Source organism: Pieris brassicae, chromosome 11 (assembly GCF_905147105.1).
Source record: "Pieris brassicae chromosome 11, ilPieBrab1.1, whole genome shotgun sequence".
In the NCBI taxonomy this organism is placed as follows: domain Eukaryota; kingdom Metazoa; phylum Arthropoda; class Insecta; order Lepidoptera; family Pieridae; genus Pieris; species Pieris brassicae.
In genome coordinates this window covers 14,600,104-14,626,291 of record NC_059675.1, presented here as the reverse complement: position 1 = coordinate 14,626,291, position 26,188 = coordinate 14,600,104, and the positions used below count along the sequence as shown (strand labels likewise).

Below are 26,188 nucleotides of genomic sequence, written 5' to 3'. Positions count from 1 at the left end.
CGATTGCGACGTAAGATACAGCTCAACATAATACACATGCGACGGAGCGTAACCACCTATTATTCTTGTCTCGCGGTGACGTACGACAGGTCAGAGGTCAGTGAGGAGTCCCGCGAGCGTGCTTCGCCTATTCTTAATGTCTTCGAGCAGATTTATGGACGCCGCTGCGACGACTGCGGGGAATTGTAATGAGCCGCCGCAGCTTCATTAAAATACTTGCGTTCGTCGATTTGTTTACGTGTCTTTGTTCTTTGGATCGTTAAATCACGCTTTTCCACACGCGTTGCAAGAACATTGGGTGTTTTTAACTTTGTTAGGAATGTTACTCGGAGCGTGAAATACTTATTTGGACGGTTTTTCGTGATAGGTCCACCACACTGCTTTTACAGCTGACTACCTAGTCGTTATTTATTTTAATCTTATATTAAATATAATAATCTAAAACTTTTGTCTGTTCTTGCTTTTTAATAATAATAATAATAATAAATCGTTTATTTGCAAAGAAATTGGCAAATTCATCATTTTAATTATCATAATGTCATAATAATATGAACAGTTAAGTCATTTATAAAAATGTTGTCAAAATCTTGTATATCTACGATAGCTTGTAGGTATATGTATATGCCAACTGTCGTAACAATAGATTACAGAGCGTTTGCGTGTCAGTTGAGTGGTGTATCACAGACCTGCCCGAGTCTTGCGATGGTCAACAACAAAAGCACGCACAAAGACCGTGGGAATGACACCTAAGTCATTATAATGATAAAGTAGGTAGGTACGCTGACTTAAAAAAAATACCTACAGTTATTTTATTGAAATTGTTCATATTAACCAAAAGGCAGGCAATGTGACCAATTAAGCGATTGTCCCAAAATGAAGTACATCAAGAGTTGTCTTCGTAGCGTTCGTGTTCATCGGGTACGTACTCTAGACGAGTGACAGTGGGCACATGATAAATAGATTATGTATCAACGGTAATCGTGTGAGTAGTGAGCTGTGACCCGGCCGGCCCCGTATAATAATATATGGCCGAGCTGATGCAATTATCCAATCACTGGCTGTTCACGCGACGCCGCAATGATTCGAATTGAATTACGAACGGATTTTATCTTTACGACCAGCTCCTTCGGATTTCGATATTTTAAAAATAACTGGCATTAAATACGTCATCAGTCCTCAATACGACACATACTTAAGATACAAATCTACATCTCACTTGAGGCGTTTCTAGTCAAAGTAATATGCGCAAAGTAGAGAAGTTATGGTTGAATTTCTATAACTGTTAAAGGGAATATGTTTAGTAGACAATACTCCTTGTGCATCGCTTTTGCGCTGTGTGTGTCGGTAAAGCGGCCCGTGGCAGGCAGCGCAGGCTCTGTTGAGCGCGCGGCCGCAGTCCGCAGAACAAAGGGCGCGCCGTGAACCGCGACCGTCGCGGCTCGCTACCCGCGCACACCGTCACTATTTAACTCACGCACACCATCACGCATAAACACATCCACACCCGCATCTCTCACCACGTGCCCTTGAACCGGCCGCATACGAATACATCCCGCAGACCCATCTGATAAAACGTAATCGTTTCCAGGAGGCTACACGACGGGCGGCCCTCGCGACGGCGGCGGCTACTACGGCGAGAGCGGCGGCCCACCCCCGGCGCCCACGGCGTCGTCACCCCTCGAGGAGTTCTACCCCCCGGAGTACCCGCCCCCCGCGGCCCCCGCGCAGCCCTACCTCGACGACTACTATCACCACGCTCATGCGCACACGCAGCCCCTCATTGCGCACGAACACAAATACCAGCCACACTCCTACACCAAGCCCTATCCTAGAAGTGAGTAAGAGCAATGCTGCGACTGCGGCGACGTCCACGAGCTACTCCGAGTCTCTAGCAGAGAACAGACGATAACGTCGATGGTGTTCTTTAACATTTTTAACTTTACGATTGGGGTTTACAGCGACGGGCGCGCGTTACGGCGAGGTGTACGGCGAGGCGTATCCGGAGTACGGCGGTGCGTGCGCAGAGTGGGGCGAATGGGCGAACGAGCAGCATCCGCTGCCCCAAGATAAGCTGCCCTATCCCGCGGCCGGACCTTGTTTCACCGGTAAAGAATCCTACTAAATGCACACTTAAGCGTAAATATTTATAACGCTCCTCTCTTAATAAAAATCCGAGGCTCGCTCAGTCTGTACGGAAACAATCATGCGGTACATCGTAAAGCAAGTTCGGTTCACGTGTGCAGGGTCAGGTCCCATCCAGTTGTGGCAGTTCCTGCTCGAGCTGCTCACGGACAAAAGCTGTCAAGGATTCATCTCGTGGACCGGAGACGGATGGGAGTTCAAGCTCACCGATCCCGATGAGGTGCGTACGCTCTACTTTAATTCTCCAATATGTTAAACGAGCCGAGTGTAATGTGGTGTGTGTGGCAGGTGGCGCGGCGATGGGGCATCCGCAAGAACAAGCCCAAGATGAACTACGAGAAGTTATCCCGCGGCCTTCGCTACTACTACGACAAGAACATCATCCACAAGACGGCGGGAAAGCGATACGTCTACCGCTTCGTGTGCGACTTGCAGAGTCTGCTCGGGTGAGTCTTCGGTGTCATCGTAACGGCGACGTTCCTCTTTCGTTGCCCCAAGCTACGCTAAGAGTATAGAGACCAAACGCGACGTGTTCGTTTCGCAGGATTTCGCCAGAGCAGCTGCACGCGATGTACGAGCCCAAGATGGAGAAGAAGGACGACGACTGAGCCCGTCTCCGTCGCACGCCTGACGCCTGACACCTGACACACAACATTCGACAACCGAGCCGCATCGATAGCCAGCATCGCTTATTATTTATTCCTTGGACTCGATCGAGGCGATCGGTCGTTCAATGAAACGTTACTCTTCACAGACGAAGTCGGATTTGATCTCATTCGTGAATGTCGTGTGGAAATCCGTTCACCGCCGTGCCTTAACCCGCGATCGTCGTCAACTCTGCCGAAATCCGTTTCTCGTGTCTATCGAATGTGAAATTTATACATAAATTAGGAAATTCAGCTATCGATTAACAATACTGTAAATATAAGTTAAATTTGTTACTTTATAATAATTAATTAGCTATTATATCATAGTAGACGATAAGTGTTGTACGTTTGATTCGCAAATTGTTGCAATGTGCGGTTAAACTGATAAGATATGTGATGGACATAACTAAATTTTATTACTTATCGAAGAGTCCAAAGACCGCGCGAATCTTTCGTTCGCCGAAGGGCCTACGATCGAACGCCGGCTGACGTCACTTGTCCTGATCTCGTGGTAAGGGATTGTAATGTCTTACTAGTTATGAAATTAATTAGTTGTATTATTTTCAATTTTTATAGCTCCTAGCGTAAACCGAAGATATTTCGATAAGTTTATTTTGTAAAGTATTATTCCTCCATCAATATTATACCGAGGTGATTGCTTTTAGTCGTAATTATCCAGTTTTTACTTTTATATGAAGGTGCTGAGTGTGTGAGGTGGCTGTTTTTTCCGGCGATGTCTTCCCGTTTATTGTAAATTGTGCGTTAAAACCCCGATGAAATGCTCTAACTACCGATCAGATAATGTATGTATTGATGGAAGATTTGAATTTAAAAATATATATATTTACGAAATGTTTGTTGTTTCTTTTCAAACGAAAAAATTAAATAATATTTAATAGATATTTCACGTTCACTATCCATATATGATACAATTATTGTATTATAGTATCAATAAAAGTGAACACGGTAGGGGCGATCCTTAGCTACCTACCGGGTCACAGGTGGCGTATAGTAAAGCGTCCTGTAGTACGGTGGCATATCTGGTGGCTCAGGTACTCTCAGGAATTTCGACAAGGGCCCGACGACATGGCGAATAAGCACTACAAGACATGGCGACTAAGGCCTCCCTAATCTCGTCGGGAGGGCCAGGACGTCCAGGACAGGGGAGGGGGGCGACGACAACTGCAACCCACTTCTGTACCAACACAACATCAGGACGATGCCAACAGATGACAGATTACACGAATTAGAGCATAAATTGGACAGCATTATGTGGGTCGTGGTCTAATTCTGTGCGAGGTAAGACGAGAAGGATAACACTCAGTGGTCCGTCAGCCGGGTCTGTCAGCCAAGGAAGAAAGGCAAGCACCCCTAATAGCCATAAAACTTATTAATCAGCTTCCAGAACTGAACAGCATCTTGAACCGTGTAGTCTATGTAGAACTCAAACCTTGCATTGAGTATCAACATGTTTTATTTAACACGATAAAACAAATATATACGCGCTGGAGACTTTTCACTGCACCTCTTGAAAACTTCGTGGGACGATGATTAGGATGATCAACATCAACGACCTTAGGCTGACACACTTGAGATTCGTTGATGAAATAGTCTTATTCGCTGATAACACTTGTGATATGGCAAGCAACCTCAACATCACCATACCAAAAGTGTCCATCACACATGAAACATTCTACACATATAAAAGATCATTTAGCGATGGAAACATATTAAAATCCGCGTTAATTACTGTAGATTGGAACAATATTATAACAACAGATCATAATATTAACGATAACTATAAAGCATTTTAAGATACGCTTATGAATGTACTAAATAAAAGCATACCAATACGAAGAATAAAAATAAAAAATATTCATAAGAAACATTGGTTGACAAAAAGCAATCTGTACGCAATCTGCAAAAATAAAAGATTATTAAAAATACTTACACTAAATGCAAATAACGCAATAATAACAAACTATTATAAAAAAATATTGTTGTAAATACGGCAAAAAAACTACAATACATTAACAAAATGAACAAATCCAATAGAAAAGTAAAAACAATGTGGAGTATAATTAATGAATGCACCAATAAAATATTAAAAAAAGAGCGAAATAATCTAAAACTACAAACAAATAATAAAATAATTTCCGAACCCAAACAAGTAGCTAACATTTTCAACAACTTTTTTGCATCTATCGGTGAAGAAAGCCAAATACAAACAAGTAGACCAAAATGTAATCCCGTACTTTCTCCTTCCGAAAACACAATGTTTCTCAGACCTGTAGACCCTTATGAAATAAATATTTTAAATAGCCACGGTATTGACGAACTCCCACCAAAATTACTTAGGAAATGTGCAGACGAACTCACTCTACCATTCTACAAATTAATAAATCAATCCTTCGAGGAAGGTGTTTTTCCTGATCAACTCAAAATAGCAATAGTGAAGCCCTTAAATAAGAAAAACGACAAAACAGATAATTATCGTCCAATAGCTCTATTACCGAACGCATCAAAGATATTTGAGAAAACAATGTGTAATCGGGTGTACGCCTTCTGCGAGAAATATGGGATATTCAATGAATGTCAAAATGGTTATCGAAAAAACAGGTCAACAACTTTAGCAGTATATAAATTCATACAGGAAGCTCTTAATATAAAAAATAATAAAGAATACGCAATCGGTCTGCTCCTAGACATGACTAAAGCCTACGTCAAGGTACAATATGAAATATTTATAAATAAACTCTATGGGATAGGTATCCGCGGAAAAACTAACGAATGGTTCAAGTCAAAGAAATAGAATTTTATAATAATGAAACAAAAATTCTCCAAAATTACCGCTCTGACAGTAAAACAATAAAAGCCTCAATACCACAAGGAAGCGTTGTTGGGTGCCTTCTTTTTCTCATTTATATAAACGACCTTCCAAAAACCATAGAAGGACCTGGTCCATGTGTTTTATTCGCTGATGATATTTCGATTATAGCGCTCTGTCATGATATCACTAACATACACTCTACACTCAATAATATTCTAACAAAAACTATAACCTGGATGAATGCACACAATCTTGAAATCAATTTTGAAAAAACCAAAACAATAGCATTCCACCCCTGTCAAAAAAAGCCACTTTCTCTAAATTTCTCTTTTAACAACCACACAATAGAACAAGTTAACGAATTTTCATTACTAGGTATAACAATAGACACAAACATAAACTGTAAATCACACATACAAAAAATAAAATCAAAACTATCAAAATTTTTATATGCTTTCCGGGAAATTAAAAAGACTACGGACCTGAAAACCGCTCTAACCACCTACTACGCCTATGCGCATGCATGGCTAAACTACGGTGTAATAATGTGGGGAAATAGCACCGACGCACCAGCACTATTCACAACTCAAAAAAAGTTAATTCGGATCATAGTTAACATAGAACAAACAGACAGCTGCAAACCACATTTCATAAAACTAAAGATTATCACTCTACCCTCATTATACATATTGGAAATCTGTAAATTTGCCCATACACACAAAGAATTTTACACCACACGCGAAGACAGACAGACAAGATATACACTTCGACACAAAACACGCCTAAACCATCTTCCCGATTACAAATACATGCATCAAGCCCACTAGTCATGTCAATCAAAATGTATAATAAACTAGCTGAGACACTAAGAAACGAAAAAAAGATACATATATTTACAAACTAAAAAAACTTCTTATACGTAAATGTTATTATAGCGTTAATGAGTACCTAGAAGATAAAAATATAGCTTAATTTCATGATTATTAATCCCTAAATATTCAAAATTAAATAAATTAAAAAAAATGTTATTCTATGTAATTGGTACTAGCCTGGAGTGTGAAGTTTTATGTGCTATTTTGTTGCTATTAGTTATGTTATATAGGTTTTGTAATGCCTTCTTTTGCTGTGCCCTAACAGGGTCCATAATATTGTACCTAGCTTTAAGCCTCTTAAACATATTTTGTAACGTTATGGAATGCAAATAAATACATGAATACAACCTAAGCCGGGAGTCAGCAAAGGTGAACCGGCCTAAAGATGAACTTTCCAAGTCTAAAACTTTGACAAACAACGAACGCTGGCTCTATCTTGGGCACAAAATTTCAATGGGATGTGAAAGTCAAGCTGAAGGCCAGTGATATATTTCGCAGACATAGGCAGCTTTTGGAGCGAATGGAGAGATATGTGGGCACCCCTGTCTATAGCAGTCGAAAGAAAGATCTTCAATCAGTGCATTTGGCCTGGCTTTTATTATGGAACCTTAGCTATAACCCTTACACAACCCACGACCGAAGCCTGGGGGTCGCACCGCGGGCGATGAATCGTGCAATGCTTGGCAACTCCGTGGCGTGACTGACGTAGTAAGGGTTGTCGCAACATCTAAGTAGCAGTGGGTAGATAGACCACAAAGCACGCATAGACGAGAACCAATGGACTCCCAGGCTCCTTGAATGGAGACCTTGGCAGAATAAAAGACCGCACGACCGCCCACCGACAGTGGATGCAGAGAGGCCCGGCTACATCCATAAATAGACCAAAATAAGATAAATACATAATTTCAATTTAATATTTTTTTCTCGGCCGACGTCACATTTATTAGTTGAGTCATTGTTGAGATTTACTCGGGCTACGTTAGACACATTTTTATTTTTATATATACTTTTTGTTAATTGTAATTGATAATAGTTAATTTATAGTGAGTGTTTAGTGCGTTTTTGGGAACTATCGTGAGGCATCAGGCTAACCTCTCTTTGTTCCCACACTAATAGAATTTCTCCAAATCCTTACGGCTGATAATATTGTGTGCCTTTCTCCCTGGTAAGAAGATATTGTAACGAGGAATGTACTCAGGACTTATTATTCTAGTATAAGATTGTGTATCGACGGCCACCGAACCGTTCTTTGTGGTACAATGATGATGATTTATATATTTATTAATTTACAGCCCATGCATGGCCAAAATCTAACTAAAAATAACATAAAACTAAAATAAAATACAATTAAGCTATTTACAACATTGACAGTAAACCTCCTACTATCCTCTAAGAGTTGAGAAACCCATTTAGCAGCGAGAGTAACCGAGGAATGGGAACTTGTTGACACTGGACGCACAGCAAAAAAGTTATGTTTCTGGCAGTTTCCTTTTTAATTACGCTTAAACCAAATTTGATTACAGCTAAATCCCTGCGAAGTTCTAATAAATTGTGCCTTAAAACCCCCGTCAAGAACTTAGTACCGTGGAAGCAAGGAAAAAATGTACCTTCTTTTATACAAATTTCTAAGGAACTCTCTCTCTCTCTTCTTCACCCTTTCAATCATATCCCGATGATACCTTCCATAAGTAGTCTAAGAGTTAGTGATAGTGTATGCCTTTTCATATTTATATTTGTAACTCGTTCATTTCTATATCCTATTTTATGTGTCTAAATTGCAATGATATAATGATAGTATTTCCGGCAAAATGTCAGAAATTGATTTAAACGTGTTACTCAAATTCATCACCACATTCGATGGGTCACGTGAAAAATTTGGTCCATTCTTAACAAATTGCCAAAATGCGATTAGTATGGCCACAGCATCGCAAACTGATGTCCTTTTAAAATTTATTCGGAGTAGGCTGGAAGGAAAGGCAGAATCGGCGTGTTCGAGGGAATTTAAAAATGTTCTCAACTTGAGGACCTCTTGAAAGCTCAGTTTGGTGATAAAAAACATTATTCATATCTTTTAGCAGACTTACAAGATTGCATACAATCCATAAACGAAACCATCAGTCAATATTCCCTCAAAGTGGAATCGTGCCCATCCAAGTTATTAGCTGAAATTAATACTTCAATACCAACGAAAAAGAAAGACGAAGTCGTAGGACGCGTAGCAGCGATGCAAGACCTGGCATTAAATATTTTTATGACCGGCCTTCAGCCACGACTTTCTACTATAGATGAAAAGATCCTGAGGAAAAAATATTATTTATAATATATAGAAAACATAATAATATTATACCACCTCCTAACTCAACACCTAATCGGTTCTCAAGACAAAACTATTCCTCAAATAATACTACAAATGTGATAACCTGTCGATATTGCAAAAACATGGGTCACAGTATTGAAAATTGAGACAATATTATAATAACGGCCGAAACTCTAATCGTAATCCTAACTCTAATAAAAATATTACTCAGAATTGCGCACAACATGACTCACGTTACAATTACCAGGATTATAGTGACGAATATATCTCCCAAATTAATTTAAACTAAATTGGTTTCCCGAACGGTAACGCCGAAATAAAGCAATATAATATACTAGATGAATGCATTTCGGACAAATTATTATTCGCCAATTGTATCGTACTGGGGCCACGCGGGATGTCTTCCATAACGTCGGGTAGACCCCTGAATATAAAATAATATTGAAAATATGCGATATAGGTAATATTAAATAGTCTACCAGTCCTTTAATTATAAAAACCGGAATCATATCTGGGCCCGGAGGTGTTTTAGATTTTAGTTTATTTACACTACGCATAATAATTAATTTTTCGAAACTTTTGATATCAAAATTGAATTGAAAATGATTAGCGTATGCATTTGGGTTACGATTGGCAGTTGCTGGATAGTTGCGGGTGATCTGCAAGAAATACTGACTTAAAGTGACTAGCAAATGCCTCCGCCGCGTCACAACCATAATATTCAACATCAATATAAAGAATTGCAGACTCTTTGGCTTTTGGGTTTCTAAGAGAATTAGTATATTGCCAAAATTGCGTGGGTTTATTAATTAAATTTAATGAGATGGTATGTAAATAGTTAATGTTAGTTTTGCGAATGTCGGTCTTGATGATTGACCTAAGACGTTTAAATTCTAAACACACCTTATTATCATTAAGAAATTTCCACTGCCAATGGAGCTGCGCTTTGGTTCTTAATTTAGCAATGATTTCATTACTAAAATATACCTGTGGTTAGTTAATTTTCGAATTTTTCAAGGAAAACATGCTATGTAGAATGCTATTAAAATGTTGCACCGCTTCATCAACATCAACAATAGCCAGTAATAATTCTCTCCAGTCTACGTCTTTTAGAAAATAAAATAACAATAAAAAAATCCTCTACTAAAGTTCCATTCAGTTATGTTAGTCATATTCGATGGTTCACGGGTTTGCGCATGTTGGTAGAAATTGTAATTAAGAGTTACTATCAAGGGTAGATGATGATCGTCAATTCGGGACAACTCATCACCTGAATCTACCGCTACCCCATTAAATTTTACTCCGCTGCTGGCTTGAGTAACTTTCTCACGTCATCGGAGGGTGAGGTACGAGTGATTGGAGCCGTGGATTACATTATTGCTTCCGATTTTTCTCATAAAATCTGGAATAATGGTAAGATTCAAAAACGAAATTTGATGCGAACTGTAAACATTCGTAAGTTAAATCCGATACGTTTTGGAGTATTCTTGTTCGCGATACAGGAGTCGGTTAGCCGCCGCGGCAGTAGGAAGTAAAGCATGCTGTCTCTGTGAGTCTGGTCCCTTGTTGCTTCAAATATCAAAAAACTATCCTTCCTCTAAGCTGTGTTGTTTGCACTTGCTTGATGACTCGTGACAATTGTCATCTAATTTACGTACGTCGTACAACACTAACCTAAAAAGCGTACCTTTTATTTACAACTAATTTGTTGGGACTAAGATTTATGTAAATCATGAAACTGTCAAGAGTGTTGTATGCTCAACATATTGGTTTTATGTTCAAAAAGCATTGGTTGATTCAAGGCAAACGTGTACCAATCGATACAGGAGTAGAACAATATCTGAAAGACAAAGGAATCCAAGTTGAAGATGCCCTAGATTTTATTAAGGAGCCGGAAGTTCACGAAAGGTAAGGACGTTTTTGTAACAAACGCTAAAATAAACATACCTATTTAATGAGATTAAAAATGTCTTGATTGTAGAGTTGATATCATAGGTCCTTACGAACGACCCCTACCACTAGACGAAAATCATCCAAACTATAAGGAAAGACCATGCTATACTCTTACAAATATGAATGTTCTCTTAGAGGGAATATCTCAAGCTCAAGTGCTTACGAAAACTGTAATTGCGGAAGACAAATTGCCTTTAAGAATAGAAGAACTAGCACAATTACCTGCACCAAAGGCTGTTCATGAAGGTGTTAAGAAAGCCATTTTAAGTGCCAATGTATTTGATTGTGAGCAGAAAAAATTACCTAAAATTAAAGATCCAGAGAGGCCAGCTTACAATTTTACAAGAATTTTAGGCATTACAGATAGACGGAGAAAGTAAGTTGATATAAAATTATTATAAACTTATCTTGGCTGTTTCAAATTGAAATTTTTAGTTCTTAATAATATGTCTTTTTTAGTCAAATATTAACAAATAAGTTAATGCAGTTAATTGAAAAAAGTAGTGATGTTGATGTTACACAAAGTAAATATGTTTTGAATGATATTGAGTGTCGTACAGTGTTTGATAAAGAAAATGAATTGATACAATTTAAAGATGTCTCTAACATTTTGGTGACAAGCAACAAACCTTTGAAACACGAAATCGATGATAGAGATATACCATTTATTGAAATACCAGACTTGTATCCCATAAAGCACACTGTTACTTTACCAAAACAACACTTTTATGATGAAGTTAGTAAATACCGTAAGTAATTAAGCAATTCATAGTGTTCCTTAAAAATTGTTTTGATACATTTCATGTTCATTTAGTTAAGGTTTCTAAAACATAATGTGGACTTTCTTCCTTATTATATACCCTTCAACTTATTACTCTGGAAATCTTGATACAAACACTCTAACAAAGCTCTCTTTTAAATCAGAAAATGTGATTATGTTTGAAACCATTTGTTATTGCTGTACATACCTATGGTAGTTGTCAGATCTATAACAATTAACATATTGCAAGATGATTGTGGAATACAAATGGTTTCAAACATAATCAAAACCCTTTTCAGTACTGTATTTTTTAAGAATTTTTTTTTAAATACTTTTTATTATTTCAGCAATCTCATCAAATATGTTATCGAAACATCCACACACAACTTGGTTACACTACAATGCAACAGAAGTCAAGAATTTGTACGAGGAACCTGTGACACCAATACAAGTGCTCGGACGATCACTAACGCACACTTTTACTATTGCGTCGTCATTCGCAAAGCAGTTATACGGAGTGTGTATAAATTTGTATTTGCATTGATCAAATTTGAGTAAGTACATTTTCATAATTTCATATGTCGTGTGCTTACAGGAGGACATTAAAGATTTGCCGGAGCCGGTGTACGTTAACTGTATTCAAACCGACGGACAGCGCTACCACTTTGGCGTATTGGAACTTAACACTTTAAACGTCAGCGGGACGGACGGGACTAAAAATGTCTGGTTTTGCAAAAATGATGTCAAATTATATGACTCCAGTAGATATCTCGGGGGAATGCCCGCGTTAGAGAACTACAATCCTGCCGTGTACGGTTACATTAATGCATTTTACAATTGTTAAGTGAATAAATATGATTATTAGTCTTATAAATAAAAATAGTTCACTCGATGGTTTCATTTCTTGCGAAGCCGAAGAAGAATAAAGAAAAAGTATAATTTGAATGTATTCACGTATATATCTCATTATATTTACAATAACATAAACACATCAGTTATCGATTAGAATACACAAGTTAACACATACCAAACACTTTGTACAGTAAAAGTAAGAATAGATACAAAGATGTAACGTTTCTCAAGCGAATACTCAATTCTCTAAGCTGAACTTCTGCAATCGACGTCTTCTCAGCTCTTCGGCGTCGGCGCCCGCACTCTCGCTGAAAAGGTTCGATCGGTTATAGACGTTTTCAACATATCGACAACAACGATGGCGCCGAAGGCGGACTACCTGGAAGCGTCGCTCGTCAATTTGTCCGCGTCGTCAAGAGCAAAGTCTTCGATGCCCTCGGAGGAGCCGGAGGGTCCCGCGGCCGGCTCGAACGAGGTGCCGGGCACCGCGTCGGTCTCGGGCCCCGCTCCGGCCGGACTCGGCGCCGGGGACGGCTCGGGGCGACTGCGGGACAGACCCACGTCAGACAAACATAGAAACACCTCGAGGAGGAGCGGCATCCGAAATCCCGAAGCGACTCACTCGACGTCCGTCTGCGTGGCGACGTCGCTGCGGTCGAGCGGCAGGTTGGCCACCACCGACGAGTACTGCTGCATCAGCAGCACCGACGCGTCCAGCATCGCCCGGATCTCGTGCAGCAACTGGAACGGGACCGTCGCGTACATGTCTCGAACGGAAATATGAATTTATCGGATCGAAAAACGGACGGTCGACGCACGTGCAGCCGGGCCTCGACGTTCCTCCTCTCGGTGCCCTCCATCCTCTGCAGCTCCTCGGCGGAGAGCGTGGCCAGCGAGGCGGGCCGCGGCGGCGGGGCGGGGGGCATGCCCCAGGCCATCATGGCTGCGAAAGGTTTCGTCGTCAGTCTTTGGTCGGGTGTATCGACGACGTCATATCAGAAGACGAGCCGTTCGCCCGCGGTACTCACGCGGCGGCGGAACGTTGGGGAACGGCGGCGGGGGCGCGCCGTGGGGCGCGCGGGGAGCGTTCGCGGCGTGGGGCGCGGGGACGGCGTTCGGGGCGTGGGGCGCGGCGTCCGGCGCGGGGGCTCGCAGCACGTTGAGCCTGCACGTGGGGCACGTCTGCTGCCGCTGAAACCACAGGCGGAGGCACGCCGCGTGGAAGATGTGGTTGCACGGCAGCTTCTTGGCACCTGACGATGGAAAAGTTTATGGTATTTTTGTACATTAACTGTTTATTTAAAAAGTTATCGAACAATAGAGCGCCGTGCCAGAACGATCGGACGAACCTCCGTGCATCTCCTCGCGGCAGATGATGCACTCGTTGTCCGCGGCCGCGAGCTCCTCGGCCGTGGCGTCAGGGTACAGGGTGTTCATGTTTCGTATGGCGCGACGCGATAACACCACGTCGCTGTACGCTCGCTTGAAACTCCTTTAAACATAATCATAATAGTTTGCCACCGATCGCACGACGTGTGGCACACGCGAAACACATTTACGGGTCGGTGGCCGTCGTCATACATTTACATTTTAAATAAAAAGCTCACCTTGTTGCGACTCATGAAAGAAGAAAGCCACACGACCGGCACTTTGTGCATCGTCCTCGTCCAGCTTCATTTTATAAAAATATATACTTCGAGCAGTATCTGACGTTGACTCACCTCATCGTCTCGTACATGGGTCGGAAGGCAAAGAGCGGTAGAGTGAATATCCTGACCATGATCACCACGAAGCCGATGTACAGTAGGACCTTGAAGAAGTTAATCGCTAATTCGGTGTAAAGCAGCACTGCGGCCTTACTTTCCCAAGGAGCTTCCCAACGCGAGTCGATTGCGTGCAAAATATACTGAAAAATGGAACAAAAAGAAGTTTTAAAATCTTTCATTGCTACTTATTTACTTTAAGTTATCAGTGTGGACCGACTGCGATGTGGTAAAAACAAAGTTGAATTTGTTATTATAGTTTTTATCTGTGACGTTAAAAGATATAACTATTGAAGTAATAATCTTTAACATAATTACCTTTATCAAAATATTAACTATCATCACCAGTAATATGCTGTATTCAAATCCAAATACAAGTTGAACTGATGGTCCTTTAAGAAGGGTAAATTGGTATGCGTGATGAATGAAAAAGAAATCTGCTTGGGCCAACAGCATGAGCAACGTCAAAATTCGCACATGAAACAACCAACCTATGACAGGACTCCTTTCCATCTGAAAAAATATTTGTATTTAACGTCAAAAATTTCCCCGAGTCAAAATCAGTATGTACACCAATAATTTTATTTATAATTGTATGAAAATAATTAAATAGAAATTATATATATTTATAAGACAATTTTAATAACTCACATAATCAACTCTATCTTCAGCCAACCAGTGGAATGCTTTCAAGAATAATAAAACAGTAAACAGTGCTATAAACTTAGGGTTAAAATCGTCCCTGAACACAGTGAAAGCTAAACAAGTTTCTGTGATTGCATACCAGGACCTTTCCATTAAATGCTGAAAATACACACATAATTTTTAATAAGAGGCTACAAAGTATATGTGGCCCAATAATCAAACATATCAGGCGACAGTATGTATATACAACATTTATTGCCTTATTTATAGATATTAGAGACCTAAAATAGTTATAGAATGAATTGTCAAATCATACGATTTGAAATTGGATTACAAGCTTATAATATGTTTAGTGAACACATAAGACAGATTTGTCTAAAATCTTTCAAGAAGCTTGTGTTCGTATTGATATTAAGAATTACACAAATATCACTACTGTGAGAGACATGTGTGCTGGGGATAAGGCTTCAAAGGTGGAACTTAGTATAAGGAATCCTGGAGCAGGTACATAACAAATTTTTGAGGTAAATTTATCTTAGGAGGTACAGTGTGTGCCTGACAGGTATATCATAAGGCTTGTCCGCAGGATCTAGATGTGTTCACAGCAAGAACTAGCCATCTAAAAAGGGCACATATTATTTGATTACGAGAGTTCTACTTTTTCTTACTATTTAATATGAAAAAAAACTCCTAAAAGTTTCCTTTATATATCACTATATAATGTAATTTAAATAAAACTGCATCTTATACAAAGCCACTGTTGGAATATGGTTTTGTCATTTCAGACCCTTATTTTATGTAAGATATCATACTAATTGAAAACATATTACAAAGTGTAGCAAAGTAGTAAGAATTCCTTGCTTTGATTTCTTCTGACCTGTTGACCTTCTGTCAAACAAAGAGGAAAATTAATAGACACTTACAAAATTCTTTCTGGCTATTAAAATGTTCAACACATTGAAAAACTTTAATAAAAACAAGGATCTTTGAGGTCAGCTACTAAAACTGTTTCTCCTTATCCTTAATAAATAATGCATCAGCTTGTTGCTGCTAGTGTGTTTATTAAATAATAATAATGCCTATATATTTGGTTCCCTTAACTTCAATTTCAAAGAATGTAATAAACATTAAATGGTCAAGAGATATGCTGAGATAACTAAATACAGGGGAAAAGGAAGAATAAACATATAAATGTAAATACCTCAAGTTCAGCAGGACGCAGCTGTCCAAAGAATATTTTCCGAATAATTTTCCCAACTAGAAGAACAAGAATTAATCCTTGTAAATACATGACCTGTAATAGAAAGTCAGTGAGGATAATAGTAGTAAAACCTAACAATATAACGGACTTCAACATTTCTGAATGCACTTACAGCCATGCTAGGATTTGAGTTTGTGAGATAAACAACGGAAGGGTAAAACTGTTTCTTCTGATAGTATGCATTGCCGATAACTATAGTTGTTAGTGCAAGACTGATGGCAGCTGCAACTAAGGCCTTCATTTTTACAGTCATTTAAAGCATTTATTAAATTCTAACACAGAAAATTTTATAAGAAAATCTTGAAAATATTCTAGACACTCCAAAATCTAATTTTTTTCAACAAATTCATTTTCAAAACATGGTATCATATCAATAACTTCAGCAAAAAAATAATAATGTTGACCGTTTGACGTGTTCAATCTTTATTTGTGACAAGTAGATGAAATGAATAATTTTATAATCGGAAACCTGTACCAAGTTAGCTCCTACTTCCCTCTAATAGCAAACTTTGATTAAATCATTATTATATTTAATATATAAACTGTAATACTATAAGAAAATATTATATAATAATATATTTACTATAGTTTAATGACGTAATTCAAAATTATAATTTTCATTTAACATAAGACATAATAAGAGTGTTCTGGGTTACTGTCATTTTAATGCCAATAACTAAGTAGAAGTTAATACTGCTGGTATGCAGTAGTTACTTATTTCTTAGTCTAGCGCCACGAGATTGTGGAATTTGCTAAATAGAATAAATAAATATACGTAAGACGAAGCAGCACCGTCTTAAGATTTTAGCCCGGGCGGTAGAAGAAAAAGTAGGCAAAAAAGTAGTCAAGCTGCAGACTATGACGTCGCTAGAAGTAATAGTGTTCTGTGTTGAAGACAGTTGACAACTCAGAAATAAATAAAAATGTTCTGAAATCACAATCAAGATGGATTCTGTAGACTAGTTATTTGTTTTAATAGTTTAAGACGAAGCAACAATGTCTAAATAGTATATAAACGTAACATTATATTTGGATAAATAAATGTTACGACAAATTTAATTTACAATTCATTTGCTATGAAAAATAAAAACAGTCAAAACTTATTTACAAAAGTATAAGCTTGTTGCCGCGCAATCAAATTTTACTTTGTGCCTGTTTCGTTTATTACATTTCATTGAAGTGCTGGTTGTATTATAAACCGATTATTTGTTTTTATTGTGCAGATTATATTATAAATATATATTAAGAAATAATAAATACAACATGGTTTCTTAAAATCAGTCTAATGGTTTCAAGTTTTGTTATAATTATTTTCACTATCAAGAAAAATGGTAAACATTAAAGTATTCTATATGAATGTCCTTGAATCTTACATTATAAAAAAACTATCTCATTATTTTGTGTATCTTAGCAGGGTGATGATCCACCTTACCTTCCAGTGGGAACTGATGTAAGTGCCAAGTATAAAGGTGCATTTTGTGAAGCAAAGGTAAAGAAAGTGGTGCGGAACATTAAGTGCAAGGTAAGTTTATACAAGGCATACCATATAATTATATGCTTATATGTAAGGATATCTTAACTTAAACAAATTATGTTGGGGAAAAAGTTCCTTGATATTATATGATAACTCCAGATGTTTTTTTTCAAAGTTAGCTTTTAATTAATAAAAGTATATATGTACAATTTCGTTAAATGACTTATTGCCATCTTGTAAGGGAGGTGATTCCATCCCTGTAGAAATGTTTGAGTCTTCTGGTCAAATAATGAGACTAGTAGTGTTGGCAATAAAGTTTTATATTGAGTGGTGAAAGATGGGGTTCTCTTTACTTCTTGGTTTAATCTTATTAGACATGTGCAGTAGAGATTGGAACCGATGCCTGGCCCAGCAGTTCATTATCAACCAAGATGGAACTGGAGGAATTAGATTGATCAGAAAAAATAAGGTCATCAACCATTCATAGCAAACTGTGTTAGATGCAGAGAAAAGGAGGAAGCTGGTATTGGGGATTCACTGCCCAAAGAATAGGGGGAGTGAGATTTGCACTTGTCTCAATCTGCTGAGCACAATGAGCTTCTTGGGGCTAAGTCTTCTTGATGACTGTGGGGCTGATGTATGTCGATAGCTAGTATTCTGATAGTAGCATAGGCTTAAGGGAGTGTCTATGAATAGTTGTGTTATGACAAAGGGATTCTTTGAAGATGCATAAGAGTTGGCAACAGCGTCAAAAAATTGGCCCCCATGGACATGTTCATTCTTTGCCGGAAGGTAAACACCTATAGTACCAAACACGGCGGGGCGTGTTATCGGCACAGTACTCAGAACCAGACACTTGTGATTGACCCTAAAAGCAGCAGCATCTATATCAGTCAACATCAGAATTCTATAGCCGATTTAAGTCACTATGAGCCGGTCGATTACAATGTTGCCGCTGTGGGACCTATACAGGCAAGCGTAGAAACGTGGACGGTCATCACCAGTCTCCGTTACTCTGCACGGCCACTTCCGCTGTCTCAAGTTTGCTTTTGTTTAGTCCGGTGGTGGATACCTAGGGTATTCTTTCTTTAATTTGCACACTCATCGTGGTTTATGTTCTTTGAGAGGGGAAATCATAGGAAAAGAGTAGGACAGTATGTACATAGGAGGGAGAGAAAAGGGAAAGCATAGGGAGACTTACTCTCTGCACGAGAGTACCATATGATTCTCGCGCCGGTTTACAGTGAGACAGTTGTATTTCTCTGGCATGTTGAAAATCCTTAAATCGACTTGCTTCATGCAACTACCACTAGTCCATAACCATTACAATAAAATGTAATGAATTTCTTCAATATTGACTCATTTTGACAGAAAGGAATCTTGCTGGAAACAGTATTGTACTAATTTGTGGATGAATATCGTAAAGATTCAGTCAGATTATTGCAAGTTTAATCATACTGTATGTGCAAATACGTATTACGTTACGTTTATTATGTATAATGCTGGGCTGTTTAAATTGATTATCTTCAATATAAACAAAAAATAAATAGACAGCATCAACACTATATAGGTTATATTCGTCTTCAAAACTAACAGTTTCTAATATTTGTTGATACTACAGGTAACTCTTAAAGCGGGAGGAATCGCTACCGTCAATGACGATGTAATAAAAGGTACCTTGCGAGTTGGCAGTACAGTAGAAATAAAGCAGGATCCCAAGAAAGATTCCATTGAAGCGGTCATTACTAAAATACAAGACTGTAGCCAGTACACTGTTGGTATGTTGTTATTAATTTAATTTTATTATGCTAGATGTTTATTCTTGTACCTGGTGTTACATCTATAACCACCGTAGGTGAATACCAAATTTTATTAGAAATAACACGAAGTGACCCGTTACAGTATTCGACGATGGCGACATCACGACATTACGTAGATCGGCTTTGTGTCTCAAGAGCGGAAGGCATTTCAACGAGAGCGAGACGCTGGATCAACTGCCCCTCACGCATCCGGAGCACTTTTCCACGCCCGTCATAGCCGGCAGACGCGGACGGAGAGGGAGGGCACAGTGAGTAGAGAGATTTCGCGGACGTATGCCGCTCGTAATTCATTTTAAACTTCACAAATCTTCACAGATCCGACGAGAGCGAAGGCGAAGGGAGCTCGCGTCGGACGAAGGCGGACAGCGCGGAGAGGGAGCCTCACGTCGGCCGAGTGGTCCTCGTGGAGTCGGCCAGCGGAGCGGAGCGGAGGCGGCCCCACCAGCCGGCATTCCCGGCGCTCGTGGTCGCGCCGACCGCTCAGATCAAGGTCAAGGAGGACTACCTCGTGAGGTCCTTCAAAGACGGCAGATAGTAAGTTCTCTCCGCCCTCGCGCGGCAGTGTTTCCGGCGCCGAATGACGAACGATTCCCTCAGCTACACCGTGCCGAAGAAAGAGGCGCGCGAGTTCCGCAAGGGTGGCGCCCCCCCGGAGTGGAGCGGCGTAGAGGCGGCGCTGCAGTACCTCGACGACGGTGTGCTGCCGCCGCACTGGGATCGCGACTCGCTCTTCGACGAGCCCCGGAACACGTCCGACGACGTACGTACGCGTTCCTCTTCGGCGACAACTCCTCCTCTTCTCCGGTGACCTCTTTTCGATCTCCCGTTTCAGAGCTCGGACGACGAGCCTCGCGAGGAGAAGGACCACTTCGTGGCGCAGCTGTACAAGTTCATGGACGACCGCGGGACTCCGCTCAACCGCAATCCCACCATCGCCAACAGAGATATCGACCTGTACCGACTCTTTCGAGTGCGTCATCGGTTTGCATCACCCGCGACGTACCCTCGTACTCTCGGGTGACGGTGCGACTCTATTTCCGTTTCGCAGGTGGTGCAGAAGCTGGGAGGCTACAATCGGGTCACCAACCAAAATCAATGGAAGACCATAGCCGACAAAATGGGCTTTCACCCTGTCACCACGAGCATCACCAACTTGTGTAAGCAAGCCTATAAAAAGTGAGTATCGCGCGAAACCTGCGACGTGCGTAGACTCGCACAGAACTCGTACGCGAATACAGCACCTGTCGTTCTCTCCCCAGGTTCCTCCACAGCTTCGAGGATTTCTATCGCAAACTGGGCGTGACTCTGGTGGCGCACCCTCGCGGCGCTCGAACGCCTCCCGCCGGGCGCTCGCTCATCCGAGACCGCGACAAGCAGCCGCCCGCCGCCGCCTCCGCTTCCGCCGCGCCCGCCACGTCCACGCCCACCGCTTCGTCCGCCGCCTCCACGCCCACCTCCGTCTCGTGCTCCTCCACCGTGAGTAAAACCAGTCGATAACGTCACGATTCACGATTCGATGCATCCCATGACGCATCGTTCTCATCGTCCGAACATTACAGCGCGGGAGAGACAAGGACTCGGACAAGAGCGAAACGGAGAGGAGCGACAAGAGCGAAAAGAGCGAGAAGGAGGAGAAGATAGAGAAGTCCCGGGCGAGCGACGAGGACGACAGCGCCGACAACCAGCCGCTGGCACCGCGCTGCGCCACGCCTAAGTCAGTTAGTTCACCGATCGCCCCAACGTGACGCCCGTGCTCGTCTCATTAACCGTTCGCATCGCAATACTCAGGTCTGAAAAGGAGAAGGAGAAGGAGAAAGACAAGAGTTGGCCCGCGAGCGAAGAGAGGGTCCCCGTCAAGTCTAGATCCCTCTCGAAGACGAGGAGCCTGCCTCCCGCCAAGAGCGAGTCGCACGAGAAGCGCCTCCCCAAGAGGAGGCCTCTATCCTCGAAGCGTACGTGACGTCTCATTGTATTTAATGCTAAGCCCCGGGGCCCATTCGAACTTCCACCCGCCGCCACCGGTGGTCGTTCGAATGAGCCCGCGGATAACCGTGTTCGTGTCGGCCACAGTGAACGAGGGCGGCGGCTCCATCTCTCGAGGCTCGCGAAGACCTCACGTCTCCACCGACAGCGACAGCTCCGGCCGGGTTTCGAGGTGATTATATCTTCCGCCGACCGCTCCGTCGCGTCGGACGTCGACCGTGACGGACGCACTCTCGTCGCAGGTGCGGGCTCGGGAAGAAGACGCCGAGTCGGCGGAGTCAGAGCGCCAACTCGGCGAGCAGCGGCAACACCGTGGCCTCCGACGGCGGCAAACGACCGCGCAAGAGGAAGTCCACCGAGTCGGTGCGCGTCGACCGCTCTCCGGCGGTTGCCTGCGCGCGCGGCTCCCGGGTTCTCACGGACGGTTGCCGTCTCGGGCCGTCCGCGAGCGACCCGGTCCGGAGATTGGGCAGTTCGAACGTCAAGGCGCAAGTGGGCGACAAGCTCAAAGTGTACTACGGCCCCGCCCAGTCGGAATCGAAGGTAACCCCGAAGCACGCGAGCCGCTCTCGCGCCGCCGCCTCAGTCCGGCGATTATTCAATGTTCCCATCGACGCTTCCGACCAGGTGACCTACGAGGCGAAGGTGATCGAGGTGTCCCGCGGCGGACTCCTGCGCGTGCACTACACGGGCTGGAACACGCGCTACGACGAGTGGATCAAGCCCCAACGCATCGCGCTCAACGTCTCGCAGCTCGAGGCCGAGAAGGTCGCATCTCAGTTCTCTTTCGATTCCTCTCCTCTTCCGAAACTCATCCAGCGTCCGTTTTCCATTTTAGGGGACGAGCGTCGGCCGGCGAGCGAGAAGCAAGCGACCGGAGGGTCACGCGCCGCAGGTTTCGGGTAAATCCGTACGGACGGACAGCGACAGCGACTCGGACACGGACGCGGACGCGGACTCGAAGGGACCGCCGAAGAAGCCGGACGGCAAAACCAGCCCGAAGAGTACGTGTCGCTTCGTGTCCTGGCCCGGAACCCTTTCCGTTCAGGGCCTTATCTTTACGTTCGCTATTTCAGCTCCGACGCAATCCAAGGAGGCCAAGGCCGGCGGCGACGGCCCCGGTAAGCCTCGGAAGAGGCCCGGCCGAGCGGTGTCCACTCCGTCGGCCTCCTCCCCGCCCAAGAGGTTGCGCCTCGACGCGCCTCATCCGAGCCAGGGACGCCAAGGCAGGGACTACGACCTCAACGAGATACGGTCCGAACTCAAAGGCCTTCAGACCGTGAAACAGGAGCCGGAGGAGGCGATCGACGACGAACCCGTCCCGGCCGACCCGTCGGATGCGGAACCCGCCGCGGCGCCGACGGCCTCCGCAGAGGGAGCCCGGCCGGACGGGCAGACCGAAGACGTCTACGAGTTCAAAGAGCCGGAGCCGTTCGAACTGGAGCTGCACGATGAGAAGAAAAAGAGAACTCATCGAATCTTCGATGACATTTCGCCCACGAAGTACGCCTCGACTCTGTCCAAATCCCTCAGCGAAGAGATATCCGAAGATCCCGCGAGACCTAGACCGGCGTTCGGGTCGCCTTCGCCCTCGCCTTTCGGAGAATTTGCCCCCTCTTGCGACCCCCCCGAGCGGGGCAGCCCCGAAGGAGACTCCAAGGACGGCTCGTTCTCCCTGGACGACGACTCTCTTCCCGGCGAAGGGAGTTCGGGGCCCGTTTTCGAAGGGTTCACTCCCGCTAAGAACCAAGAGACGTATTCCAAAAAAAATAAAGTTCCTAAAATGCGAGAGATGATAGACGACTCTCCGGAGAGTCCGGCCGATGACGAACGGTCGTCGGACGACGAGCGCGAGGTCACCGTCAAGGAAGAGGAGCGTTCGCTCAGCCCGACCATCTCGACGCCCGTCGCCAAGAAAACGGCCGAAGCCATCGAGGAAGAGCCCGGCGAGGGAGGAACCGAGCGAAACGAGGAGGTCAAGGACGCCATCACCCTTCTGGAGGAATTGCCGCCTCTCGAGTCTATTCCGATGCCTCCCGACACTCCGCCCCCGCAGAGCGAGATCCAAATCGCCGGAGCCTCGCCGAAGGAAGACGTCGAACCCGCCGAAGACACGAAAGAAGAGAAAATATCAGCGGAAGAAATGAACCTTTCGTCTATTCCGCTTCCCGAGGCCGAACCGAAAACACCGCCCAGGCCAATAAAGATAGAGCGACTCGACCCCGACCCCGCTCCGGCCGAGCTCGACGCGCCTTCGAGCCCGATCGACACCGAGGAAGACAAGTCGGAGCCCGACAGTCCCGCGCGGATCGACGTCCTGCCGGAACCTCCTCCCGGATTCCTGTTGCAATCCGAGGGCCCCAAAATCGCCGAGAAATTACTCAAAGCCATCAACAGCGCCAAGCGCCTGTCCACGTCGCCGCCCCCGGCGGAGGCCCGACCCGACACTCCCGAGAGGGACGGGCCCTCCGTCGTGAGGTTGGACGGCGACGAGTCGCAGGTTCTCGCCGAGCCGAGGCAACTCGCCCCGAAGCCGGAATCGCTGAAGCCCCCGGCCAGACTCGAGGTCGCCAAGAGATCGAGTCCCGCGGAAACGAAAGAATCCACGTTCGGCGAATCGGCCGACGCGTCGGACGCGAGACGCGAAGCCGCGGATATCAAAAAGGTGAAGCCCAAAGAGTCGCCGCTCTCGCCGCCCTCGCTGCGGGCCACCCCGAGCGCGCTCGAGAGGCGGAAGAGCGCGGCCGATCTGCCGCTCGGCCCGGGGAAGAACAACAAGGTGCTGAGCGACACGATCCAAAAACTATCCAGTCAAATCAACCAGTCGGCGTCGGCGGCCGCTCCGCCCCCGCAGCCCTTCCGGCCCGAGGACGACGGAGGCGACTCCACGGATTCGGACGACTCCGACAGAAGGTACGCGGCGTGGGCTCGTTCCGTCCGGCGCTCGGGCGACGCGAACCCTCGCTAAAGACTCGTCCCGCACAGGTTGATCATCGACAGGGCGGCCGACGAGCGCGCCGGGCCCCACGCCGGCAAGTCGGCGGGCGAGTGGAGCGCCGGCCAGACTCTGCTCATGCTGGAGGACGCCTGCAAGAATCAGCGCAAGCACGGTAGGCACCCTCGGGACGGGCGAAACCCGTCGCCCCGTCTCGACCGCGCCCCGTTCACCCTCTCGCTCTCCGTCGCAGGCGCCAACGTGGTGGTGGCCGGCGGCGGCCGCGGCGCGGCCCCGGAGGACGACGGCAGCCTGTCCCTGCTGCTGTGCGAGGAGACCATCCCGGGCTCCCCGGCTCCCGACGCCGAGCCGGCGCCTTCGCGAAACCCCGCGCCGCACACGCCCTTCGCCTGCGCGCCGCAGCATCATCACCGGGACGCCCCCGGCGGCCCGGGCGCGTTCGCCGGGGCGGCCCGCGCCGCGTCCGGCGACCGGCGACGAGATTCCGGAGAGGCGCGGCAGGCCGAGGCCGACGCCGCTCGAGACGAAGACCGGGGCGACGCGTGGCCGAGGAGGCACGCCCTGATCGACAACACGCCGCCCACCACGCCCGACAGCAGCCTGGACCTGTCGCCGCCCAGGTACGGCCCGCTTCGCGAGCGCGAGGTCGCCCTCGTCGCGTCTGACGCCTCCGTTCCTTCCCGCAGAGAGCGCCGCGCGTCGGAGCGAGACGGCCCCGCGGAGCGCAAGGACGAGGAGGACGACGGCCGGGCGCCGCCCGACGGAGACGGACCGGCCGGTGAGTTCCGTCTCTTCGGAGCGACCCAGCGAACGAATCCGATCTATCCTTGGAACGTGTCGGCAGCGGGCGGACGGGCGCGGCTGACGTCGGAGAGCTCGAGCTGCGGGCGCGGCAGGGGCCGGCGGCTCCGCCGGGACACGGACGACCACCACCCGCTCAAGTACGACTTCTACGTGGATCTCGGTGAGTTTCCTTCCGACTCGGTCGGGTCGGCGTCCGAGCGAGCCGTCGTCGATAAGATTTCCTCGTTCCCGCAGACCCCGCCTGGGACTCTCGGTCGCGCATCAAGCTGCTGACGACGAGGATGTCGGACCTCCGCAAGGCGTACCACTCCGTCAAGGTAGGCCGGCCCGAACGTCTCCGAGGCGACGCTCCGTTCCGCAAACTGACGAATGATTCTTTTTCTAGGCCGAGTTGGCGGCCATCGATCGCCGAAGAAAAAAATTGAGACGCAAAGAGAGAGAGGGTGAGTTCTCGTGGGGGTGACGACGCTTTGGGCGGACGCCGGCCCCTCGGGTCGCCGCCGCTTACCGGTTTCCGTTTGGTGTTTCAGCCGTGAAAGCCGCCAAGGCGGCGTGCTCGTGACGGGAGCGGCCTCTCCCCGCCTCGTTCGCTGTGCAATAATGCGGCCTTCGTTCGCGGGTGCGTCGGGTGCCGGATGCAGTACGACGGTATATGGACGGACATGTATATAGTTGTGTTTAAATGATGTATGACTCGATGTTATAGAATTTTACTTAATAAAGCGTTTGCACAATATTTTCTTCTCCCGTCCCTCTCGTTTTTCCGCTCACGAATCCTAATTTCCACTTTTCTCTTTCCGAGTGTCTGCTAAGAGAGAGAATTCGAATGTGGTCATCGATCTGCATCGATCATTCATATTTAGCCGTGGGGTGACATACCTGCGGTCTCCCCTTCCGCTGTTAAAACGTCATCATCTCACGTCCTCGTCCAGAAGTAGCGGTCCAGAAGTTCCACGCGAGCGGTCCCTCTATTGTACCCTGGGTGGGTCCAGCAAAGATAATTTTTATTATTATATTTAGGGTCTGTTTCAGAATGTACTGATGAGTTCCAAATAAGCTATTGATTACGTTTTGGTAGGATAAACTATTGTTGCGTTTCATGACTATCA

At 45.0% G+C, this 26,188-nt stretch overlaps 4 protein-coding genes across 7 annotated transcripts in view; 3 read left to right on the top strand and 1 right to left on the bottom strand.

Moving 5' to 3' along the window:
• The window catches only part of LOC123716051 (ETS-like protein pointed), a 59,070-nt gene extending 55,429 nt beyond the window's left edge, over positions 1–3,641 (top strand). For 3 of the 4 annotated variants that reach the window (XM_045671547.1, XM_045671551.1, XM_045671550.1), the window contains 5 exons: positions 1,589–1,834; positions 1,959–2,105; positions 2,244–2,362; positions 2,431–2,588; positions 2,687–3,641. In XM_045671547.1, coding sequence (XP_045527503.1) covers positions 1,589–1,834; positions 1,959–2,105; positions 2,244–2,362; positions 2,431–2,588; positions 2,687–2,750 — 734 coding nt within the window. In that variant the 3' untranslated portion in view covers positions 2,751–3,641. The remainder of the gene's footprint in view (positions 1–1,588; positions 1,835–1,958; positions 2,106–2,243; positions 2,363–2,430; positions 2,589–2,686) is intronic. The other variant, XM_045671548.1, reaches the window with a different exon arrangement.
• A 6,805-nt stretch (positions 3,642–10,446) lies between these two features.
• Positions 10,447–12,413, top strand: LOC123716164 (39S ribosomal protein L37, mitochondrial). Its single transcript, XM_045671768.1, has 5 exons — positions 10,447–10,716; positions 10,790–11,137; positions 11,221–11,510; positions 11,869–12,038; positions 12,117–12,413. Exons 1-5 carry the CDS (start codon positions 10,541–10,543, stop codon positions 12,363–12,365), a joined length of 1,233 nt encoding a protein of 410 aa, XP_045527724.1. The 5' UTR covers positions 10,447–10,540; the 3' UTR covers positions 12,366–12,413.
• Positions 12,414–12,460: 47 nt separating this feature from the next.
• LOC123716163 (E3 ubiquitin-protein ligase synoviolin) lies at positions 12,461–16,457 on the bottom strand. Its single transcript, XM_045671767.1, has 11 exons — positions 16,155–16,457; positions 15,983–16,075; positions 14,788–14,940; positions 14,455–14,649; positions 14,095–14,279; positions 13,723–13,865; positions 13,402–13,626; positions 13,192–13,316; positions 12,996–13,114; positions 12,753–12,917; positions 12,461–12,681 (listed from the first exon to the last, which is right to left on the bottom strand). The coding sequence occupies exons 1-11, from the start codon at positions 16,293–16,295 to the stop codon at positions 12,612–12,614; spliced, it is 1,614 nt and encodes a 537-aa protein (XP_045527723.1). The 5' UTR covers positions 16,296–16,457; the 3' UTR covers positions 12,461–12,611.
• A 485-nt stretch (positions 16,458–16,942) lies between these two features.
• LOC123715936 (AT-rich interactive domain-containing protein 4B) lies at positions 16,943–25,815 on the top strand. Its single transcript, XM_045671319.1, has 22 exons — positions 16,943–17,373; positions 17,454–17,564; positions 19,138–19,294; positions 19,419–19,584; positions 19,652–19,870; positions 19,934–20,096; positions 20,169–20,306; positions 20,385–20,512; positions 20,596–20,812; positions 20,896–21,050; positions 21,125–21,288; positions 21,407–21,491; positions 21,562–21,862; positions 21,947–22,087; positions 22,158–22,323; positions 22,396–24,232; positions 24,305–24,429; positions 24,508–24,895; positions 24,962–25,239; positions 25,314–25,396; positions 25,465–25,522; positions 25,610–25,815. Exons 1-22 carry the CDS (start codon positions 17,371–17,373, stop codon positions 25,639–25,641), a joined length of 5,115 nt encoding a protein of 1,704 aa, XP_045527275.1. The 5' UTR covers positions 16,943–17,370; the 3' UTR covers positions 25,642–25,815.
• Positions 25,816–26,188: the final 373 nt, after the last annotated feature.

Bases quoted from the DNA above. Each gene is read 5' to 3' on its own strand.
- LOC123716163 (XM_045671767.1), bottom strand. From the start codon at position 16,295: ATGACTGTAAAAATGAAGGCCTTAGTTGCAGCTGCCATCAGTCTTGCA. The intron at 16,076-16,154 runs GTAAGTGCATTC...TTTCTATTACAG, and splicing joins ACTCAAATCCTAGCATGGCT to GTCATGTATTTACAAGGATT. The intron at 12,682-12,752 runs GTAGTCCGCCTT...GAACCTTTTCAG, and splicing joins TTGACGAGCGACGCTTCCAG to CGAGAGTGCGGGCGCCGACG.
- LOC123716164 (XM_045671768.1), top strand. From the start codon at position 10,541: ATGAAACTGTCAAGAGTGTTGTATGCTCAACATATTGGTTTTATGTTC. The intron at 10,717-10,789 runs GTAAGGACGTTT...TCTTGATTGTAG, and splicing joins GAGCCGGAAGTTCACGAAAG to AGTTGATATCATAGGTCCTT. The intron at 11,511-11,868 runs GTAAGTAATTAA...TTATTATTTCAG, and splicing joins TGATGAAGTTAGTAAATACC to CAATCTCATCAAATATGTTA.
- LOC123715936 (XM_045671319.1), top strand. The intron at 21,051-21,124 runs GTCAGTTAGTTC...CGCAATACTCAG, and splicing joins CCGCGCTGCGCCACGCCTAA to GTCTGAAAAGGAGAAGGAGA. The intron at 22,088-22,157 runs GTCGCATCTCAG...TTTCCATTTTAG, and splicing joins CGCAGCTCGAGGCCGAGAAG to GGGACGAGCGTCGGCCGGCG.